At 40.2% G+C, this 8,311-nt stretch overlaps 1 protein-coding gene across 2 annotated transcripts; it reads left to right on the forward strand.

Moving 5' to 3' along the window:
• Nucleotides 1-429: 429 nt before the first annotated feature.
• Nucleotides 430-3,858, forward strand: LOC131021448 (guanine nucleotide-binding protein subunit gamma 3-like). 2 transcript variants are annotated; one of them, XM_057950635.1, is made up of 7 exons: nucleotides 430-759; nucleotides 868-1,041; nucleotides 1,128-1,378; nucleotides 2,586-2,638; nucleotides 2,800-2,844; nucleotides 2,931-2,975; nucleotides 3,384-3,858. In XM_057950635.1, exons 3-7 carry the CDS (start codon nucleotides 1,235-1,237, stop codon nucleotides 3,721-3,723), a joined length of 627 nt encoding a protein of 208 aa, XP_057806618.1. In that variant the 5' UTR covers nucleotides 430-759; nucleotides 868-1,041; nucleotides 1,128-1,234; the 3' UTR covers nucleotides 3,724-3,858. The 2 variants fall into 2 exon arrangements, with proteins under 2 accessions (XP_057806618.1, XP_057806619.1); XM_057950636.1 differs by having other exon boundaries at nucleotides 438-829; nucleotides 937-1,041.
• Nucleotides 3,859-8,311: the final 4,453 nt, after the last annotated feature.

The following is an 8,311-nucleotide window of genomic DNA, read 5'->3' on the forward strand; positions in this document are numbered from 1 at the left end:
TTATTCAAATTTTTCTATTATTTTTATTTTTTAATATATATAATATTATTAATAAAATAAATATAAAAAATAAATAATATATTTTAAATAAAATCGGATCCACGGGTCGGATCTGGATCGGATCCGGATCTCAAATTTCAAGATCCAGATCCAGATCCGTTTTAAAAAATGAGATCCAGATCCGAATCCAGATCCGCGGATCCAAAAAATTGAGATCCAGAGGATCCATTGCCATCCCTACTCCCGTCGTCCAAAAACAAGCTTGGTTTGTCTCACAAACAAAACCAAAAAATGACGAAAGCAAATCTAAGAATTCTTTTGATTTTCTTACCAAATACTGTAAAAACGAGGATAAAAAAGGTACAGTTAACGCCACTGTCAAAAAATGAAAATAAAAAAAAAGTTAATCTCCCACACACAACACAGGCAGTCACGTGTGCTCTGCGGTACGGCGTCGTGCTTTTCGCCCCGCCCTACCCTGCCAACCCCTGCCACCTCTCTGCACCACCATCGAAATACAGCAACAATTTCTCACACACACACCCGCTCCACTGCGTGAAAAAAAAGAGAAAGCGACAGAGCTCTTACTTTAACGTATGAAATTTCGCAGTGATATTTGTTTTGTTTCTACCTCTACCTCAGCTAAAGCCCGCCCCCCCACCGTATGTCAGCCCTTTTCACTATTAGCATCGCCATCATTGTTTGCAGCAGTCTTTTTCATCCCCATTATTGCCCGCTTTTCACCCCACCCTAACCCCGGTAAATTGAACTTCGTTTATTCAGATTAATTTTATTGAGAAATGCTGGGTAACGGCAGAGAGGTGTGGGGGTGAGTAATAAATGAATCATTGATTGAGTTTGATGCAGGCATTTATTGGAGTGTGTTTTAGTATGGCATTTGTGCATGTATTTATGTGGAGTGTTGCTTCGCAATAGTGACGCTGCTAGCTTCGCTGCCTCTGTCAATGGCTCTGACGATAGTTGTTGTGCGACAGAACTTTTGGGGCCCCTCTAATTATACCCATTACTCAGAAGCTCTCAGTAATTATTTCACCTGTCTTGTTTTCTTTCTTGTAACTTTTCGATTCCCCCATTTCCACACCTAACATCACTCTCTCTCTCTGCAGCATCTTTCAACTTCCAGCACTAGAGTAAAACATTTGCGCACTCTGCCATTAGCCACTCTCGGTCTTACCTCCTCTTCTTCTTCTTCTATTATATGGTCACATAAATAATGTCTGGTTTAAAGAGCAACGGTTCGGTGCCGTCGCTTCCGCCGCCGCAGGCGAGGTCGCCGCCGCAGTACCCCGATTTGTACGGGAAGCGGAGGGAGTTGGCCAGGGTTCAGATGCTGGAAAGGGAGATTGGCTTTCTAGACGTGAGTTTTTATGGAATATTAAGTTTAAATAATTATCAACAGTTTCTTCATTGCATATATCATTCAAATTGGTCTGTTTCAGTTCTCATTTCTTGCGAGTTTGAGTGGCTTTTGTCTCTGAATTCATATAATTAAGAATTCAGTGTTTTTAAGTTGTTTAATTTGAAGAATTTTGAAGGTAGGTTTCTTAGTCAAATTAACTATCTTTTGTTAATTTGCAATCAAATTGGATAGAAATTAGGGATTGAGAATCAGAGCTCACTCATGCAGGGGTAAGTAATTGCTTTTAGCTTCAGAAATTATGGTGAGGTGAAATTTAGGAAAGAAGACACCTCAATGAAGAAGCTACCTACTTGTGTTGCCGTGGATGTGCCTATGATGGGCATCTTTTTAGCTCATTATTTTAGACCAATTTGTAGGGTAGGTGAGTAGGAAGAGACTCCAATATTAGTATTAGTATAGCATAATAATAATGACGACTCACAACTGTTGTTTATTTGTGGAAAATACAAAGTCCTAGATATTTTGTAGAGTGTCTTTTGCCAATCTGGCGATCTAGCACCTGGAGCCCAATGCAGATCATTGTGTATTGTGCAACTTGAATTTTGAATTTTTTTGCTTTGGACCACTTCTTCTCTCGAACTATGTATTTCTTACTTAAAGATTAATGTTCCCAATGAAGGGTGCTTGTCTCAAGTTCTTGAAATTGGCTAATAAGTTCATATTCTTTGTGAGTTTTCCTTGTGTTTATTCCATTACTTGAATGAATCCAGAAACTAAGTTAGAAATAAAATACTTCATAGATTTCGACTAGTTGTTGAATGTTGAAGAGATTTGGTTTGATGCAGTGCAAGAGAACTTGTCTAATGTGGACTTTAAGATACTTGGATGCTTAAATTTTTTCTAAAGCTATGTCAATAAAATCTTGTAATGGGAACTTTTTGTTGCCGGAATGTTGGCATTATGATATGTGAAGTGGGAATTTTGCTTCTGTAGCAGATTTATTAGTAAACGTGATGAAACTTTTCTCACTATGCAAAGGATTGATTTGCATCCTAATTTCCTATCAATTTAATTAGTCCTCTACGATTGCTCCAAATCATTTTCTTTCATCTCGGGTTGTTGATTCTTTTTAGCTTTGTTCGTATGAACACAAGTCCAATTCTATTCCCGATAACAGATTTGGTTGGAATATTGTTGTGAGCAGGAAGAACTGAAATCTCTTGAGAGCATTCCACCAGCTTCAAGATCCTGTAAAGAGTATGTTATTTTGGTCGCGCGTTAACTTCTCTTTTCGAGTATTAATCATAATAACACAACCAAACTTCAGATAATATAGTTTCTGGTTCATCAAACTGTGGCAAAGTCTTTGTATCTTATTACAGCATGGCCATAACAAATTGAATTTTAATTTTTTGCAGGGTCGCTGATTTTGTAACCGGAAATGTCGATCCTCTCATACCTACGTAAGCAGAAAAACTGATTCTCTTTCCTTGGTACTTTTGCATATGGTTAAATTCTCACTTTTAGATCTCTTCCATTTTTAAATCAGAATTAAGAAGACTCGTAGATCATGTCGTTTCTGGAAATGGCTCTGGTAAGTACCTCTAAACTCCATACTTTAGTTTAAGGTGTTTTTTTTTCCTTGAATCTTCATGATCATGGAACACCTAAATAAATTTCCCCACTTATTTCATCAAAGTTATATTCAGTACTGTCAAGAATACTTTCTTCATCTAAATCTTCAGGAAATATATTTTTATATTGCTCAACACAATCATTTTGCACATATTTATCATTGCTATTCTATAACGAATGCAATGCAGAGTGGACATTAGAAAGAAAAAAAAACTTTGGATCAATAATGGTTCTCGATTTCTTCTCTGTGGTGACTCAAACCTCCAGTCACGGGAAATGTCTTATCAACTGAGCTGCACTTTGTGCCAAGTTGCTTTACCTTATACCATTAGAATTCTGTTGACGCAAGTTGCTTTTCTTGGCACAGTGGAGCGTGCTGCTTCGACGTTTCATGGATTTGCTGCTGTGGTTGCTCGTGGGATCTTCGGATGCCGCGGTGCTCCGACTGTATGACGTGTAATTCTTGCGGCAACCCTTGTCGGAACTGCAGAATACCTGCGTGCCAGTGCTTCCCCTGCTGTAGTAGCAAATGCTTTAAGAAGTGGAAATGCAGCTTGAAGTGGTGCTGCTGCTGCATGCCTAAGCGGTCTTCATGCCCAACTTGCTCTTGCCCAAGGTGTACATGCTATCCTAAATGTCCCAACCTAAATATATGTTCATGTTGTCAAAAAAGCTGCTGCTGCTTCCCTTGCTACTACTGTATGTAATTTTTTATGAATATAATCTTGTTTTTCGTCATTTTATCCGGGGCCCATTAACTTGTCAGGGCTCTAAATGTCTTTTGATATGGAGTACTTACATAGGGTTGATAATAGGTTTCTAATTTACTTAACATCACCCAATCATGGCTGCCATCACGTCTTGTCAAATATTTTATGGTAGGGATATTGGTAAGAAAATACACCAACTTTGAACCCATTTTGGTTTTTCCCATGAACTTACAAAATTGTCAAATAATACATCAACTCTTTGATTGTAGCAATTTTAACATCCCAATTCTCAAATTATTATAAATCAACCCCTTTACAAACATAGATGCTCAAAATAACCCCAAAATGAAATCTTCAAATACCAATGTTAAATTTGTTAACAAAATAAAGACCATGGCCCAACATGCTTCCGTAACACTTCAAAATAAATCTAATCATAAATCAACATTATACCTTTCGTCGACTGGTCTTTTTCAGGAGTCAGTTCTCGTTGCGTTTTACGGACCGTCTGCCCTCCAGGCTTCGTCCAACCACGCACTCGCAAGAGATGGTTGCAACATTCCTCCTTCACTAAGTGCCAACTTCTAGTATTTTTGTTGAAAAATGAAAGATAATTTTTACTAAACCGGAAATTTGGGCAAAACAAAGCGTTAATAGAGGAATTATATAATATTTAATTTATTTCATAATATCTCCTTAAAGGAGGAGACTAACTTGTTTAGCTACTCATTGGTAGCTAATTCTTGTATACATAAAATAAAAAGAAACTAAAAAATTTTAAAAAAAAAACTTTGAAAACAAAAATTACAAAGATAGTTTTCTAGAGAGAGAGTGTGGTATGTGAAAGATTTGTGAAATTTTCGATGATCTCTTCTCTCCAGAGCTTGGGTTTATATAGAGGTTTGATGCCCTCTATAATTGCTCGGTAGTTGGCCTTGGATTCCTTCTTCGTGGCCAGCTAGCTTGGATTGTGACAGCCACCTTCTTTTGTCGGCCATCATTGCCGACACTAGTAAGTGCCTTCACATTTCACATGGAGCTGTACCTTCCTTTATCCTTTTGTGATAATGGTTGGTGAGGTCCATCTACTTTTCTCTCCACTCAGCCTTGTCTTTTTGCTTTCGGTGAGTGGTCTTTTTCTGGTCCCATACTCCATTATTCAGCTGATAATGCTGTGAGGGGCCAGCCTGCAACTTTTCCACCATCCTTTGTCTTCTTTTGATGAGTGGAGCTTCTGTAGAATTACCCACTTTGGTCAGTGGGTAATTGTCCTGCATTATTATCCACCCACTTTCGTCGTTTCTCTTTTAGTGGGTGGTCCTCCTGTCTTGAGTCACATGACTCCCTTTTCTTTGTCGGGCCTCTTACTTTTTTGGTGCCCGAGGTGTTCGTCCATGTGGAGTTTTGTGCTCCTCATACTCGTCTGAGCGGAACTTCTTTTTGTTAGGCTTCGGAAAGAAGCCTTTGCCGAACTCCGGTTCCTTCTGCGTCGGACACTCCGTGCAGATATGATCTACCCAATGGCCTAAATGAGCCATATTGCAGAACTTATGACGGGTTTCTTTGCTCCCCGCCACCTTGTTTCGCCAGAGAGTCTGCCTTTTTTCTTCGAAGGCCTTCTCTGCAAAGCTTGTAGTTTTTCCTGTCATTGAATTTAACAAGAAAGATCCAAGTCCCGAGTTATGAGAGAACTTGAATTGGTACTTTACTTTGTCCATCTCCGTGAGACAGACCCATAGTCCCCATGCACGTCTTGTGGAGATTTGTTCCTCCGTGAAAGTTGTGACGATGGAGATCTCGTGATTTGGTGCCTTAATTCTGTTTAAGGCCCCCGTGTCGGGTCTCCGAAGCTTAATAAAATGAAAAGCTTCATGATTCCCTTTGCCTGCTGGTTCTGGAGCTGCACTAAGAAAATATAACTCCAGGACATCTCCCCGGTTAAGGGACTGGTTGTTCGACCAAGCATCATAGACCGTCTCTTGGATCCACCTTGGTAGACCCTTGATTTCGCTGAATGTTGGCGATGTTGTATAAACTGAGGCTAATGCCCCGAATTCATACCACTCTTTGACCTCCTGAGGATTAGCTCCGGTGGTTATCCAAATGCGAGGATATTTTCCCGCAATATCAACCCGACAATAGTTCGGATTGAGCCCCTTTTTGGTATTGAGTTTTTCCCATCTGGACTGGTACAACTGCCAAACAGGAGAAATTTCAATAATGTAAGTATCAATCTTAGATTTGCCTGTCAGCGGCCTAAGATTGATCTCTCCCTCTTTTACCCCAGAGGTGGAGGGTTAACTTGTTGGTTCGGGCTGTGAAGCCTTAGCAACAATTTTTCCTTGAGGATCCGGTTTTGACACCTTAGCCTTAGGACTCGTGCTAGGGGTATTTGAATCCCCTACTACAGGTAATCCGGCATGTACGGTAAGGCCTGCTTCGATCATGGGAGCCATCATCCCGCGCAGGAGCGGCTTGTGGGTTGCATCATTAAGATTTAACATCTTCTTGATGCATTCTCGTATACGGTTGGTTACTTTGGATTCATCATCCATTTGTATCCTTCCCGCTTGTTTGGCATGGAGTAAACACTCTTGCCATTCTTGTTGTAGCATTTCCAGGTTGTCCAGGAGCTGCCTCTGGTTCTCCATGATAGAGTCAACCTTAGTTGGCTCCATCCCTTGTTAAGAAATCTGCAAGAACATTTTGATCAGATTTCAAGATGACAATATCATAATCATAATATTGGCATTCTGCTTGCCATCTAAGCAATCTAGCCTTTTCAGGTTTAGATTCTATCTTTTTTGTTAAGAAAGCTTTAACATTAGTGTTGTCAACTTTCAAAACGAATTTCTTAGCAAGTAAGAAAAGCGGTCATTTTTTGAATGCCTTTCTGACTGCATAAAATTCTTTCTCGTTTATGTGCCAGCGCACAGTTTCACTGTCGGAAAAGAGGCCGCTACAGTATCTGCAAGGTTCTTCTCCGTATGGGGTGATCTTTGTGAGCACTGCCGCCCACCAGAAATCACTCGCGTCAGTGTAGAGGACCAAGTCATCCTCATCTTGTGGTATTGAAAGTTTTGGGAGATTTCTGCAAATCTCTTTCAACTTCTTCATACCTTCCCGATGCTCCTCCTTCCATATGAATGGAACATCTTTCTTCAGTAGTGGACTGAAGACTTTTCTTTGTTCTGCAAGGTTTTTGATAAACATCCCTGCAAAATTGACAACTCCGAGGAAACTTTGGAGCTGCTTCTTCTCCTTGAGATCCTCCGGAAAATTCTGGACTTTTTCCACAATATGGTCTTGTAGAATTATACCAGATTCATCGATCTCAATTCCCAAAAACTCCATCTTCTGGGTGGCTATGACTGCCTTCTTTTCAGATAGCACTAGTCATTCTTGTTGACAAACATCCGCAAAGATCTCCAGATGCCTGACATGTTCATGAATGTTCTTTGATGCAATAAGAATGTCATCAATATAAACAAACATAAACGAAGAATAATCCTTGAAGAGATTATCCATTTTTCTTTGGAATATCTGAGGCGCATTGGCTAACCCCATTGGCATGACATTCCAGACATAATGTCCTTGTGGAGTTGAGAAGGCTGTGAACTTCTTACTCCCTTCCTCCATGCGAATCTGGTAGAAACCTGACTTGCAATCGAACTTTGAGAATACCCTTGCACTTCTGATGCAGTTGATAAGGTGTTCTCTGTTTGGGATGAAATATCCATCAAACTCAAGAATATCATTAATCCCTTTGTAATTAATGACCAATCTTGGCTTTCCTCGCTTGATCTCCCCATAATTTCTCAGCAGAAATCCAGGACTGCTGTAAGGCGACTTCCCTGGTTCGATCAGCTTCAAATCAAGGTGTTCCTTGATTATACTCCTCATATCCTGTTGATCTTGAGTGTTCATCAGGATAGGTCTGAATCTTACAAACTCATGCTCCTTTCCAGTTTTAACTTTCAAGGTAGCTTCGAGCTGGTTCTTGTCCCACCATGCCAAAGGATTCTCATGGTAACACTTCTGAATCCTCCTTTTGACGTCGGCAATGGACACATGTTCTTCTTCCTTGATATCTTTGTGTGATCTCAGGGAGGCTTTGAGGATTTTAGTTTCTTCCTCGGAGAGATCTGGGAATCCCTCGATTCTGCATTTAAGCAGAACATCTCTGAATCTCCGTTGATCCTTCATTTGTGGTCTCCGGAGTCTGCCATCATCACCACGCTTGCTGCGAAATTTCAATGGCATTGAGCGATTAAAAGCTCCTTCGAGCCTTTGCACAATGATCTTGTGGTCACAATTGGTTGTGAACACCAGCCTCCTGGCCTCATTGTCCTGTGTATATATACCGCTTGAAGGTTTGCAGAAAATTATTTACAAATAATATATCTGCTCCGGTATCATGGAAATATATCGGTGGGGTCTTGACCTTGTACCAAGGTGTCTGTCCTGCACCGCCGATCAATATTTCCGTCTGTTTTACTCCCTTTGATAAGAGCAAAACCTTCTTGGAGAAATCTCTTCCCGCAATTCGAGGTAGTTCTTCTTCAACTTCTGCTGGAAAGACTCC

Source organism: Salvia miltiorrhiza, chromosome 4 (genome assembly GCF_028751815.1).
Source record: "Salvia miltiorrhiza cultivar Shanhuang (shh) chromosome 4, IMPLAD_Smil_shh, whole genome shotgun sequence".
Lineage (NCBI taxonomy): Eukaryota > Viridiplantae > Streptophyta > Magnoliopsida > Lamiales > Lamiaceae > Salvia > Salvia miltiorrhiza.

Coding starts and splice junctions, on each gene's coding strand:
- LOC131021448 (XM_057950635.1), top strand. CDS start 1,235: ATGTCTGGTTTAAAGAGCAACGGTTCGGTGCCGTCGCTTCCGCCGCCG. Junction 2,639..2,799: donor GCTTCAAGATCCTGTAAAGA/GTATGTTATTTT, acceptor AATTTTTTGCAG/GGTCGCTGATTTTGTAACCG. Junction 2,976..3,383: donor CGTTTCTGGAAATGGCTCTG/GTAAGTACCTCT, acceptor TTCTTGGCACAG/TGGAGCGTGCTGCTTCGACG.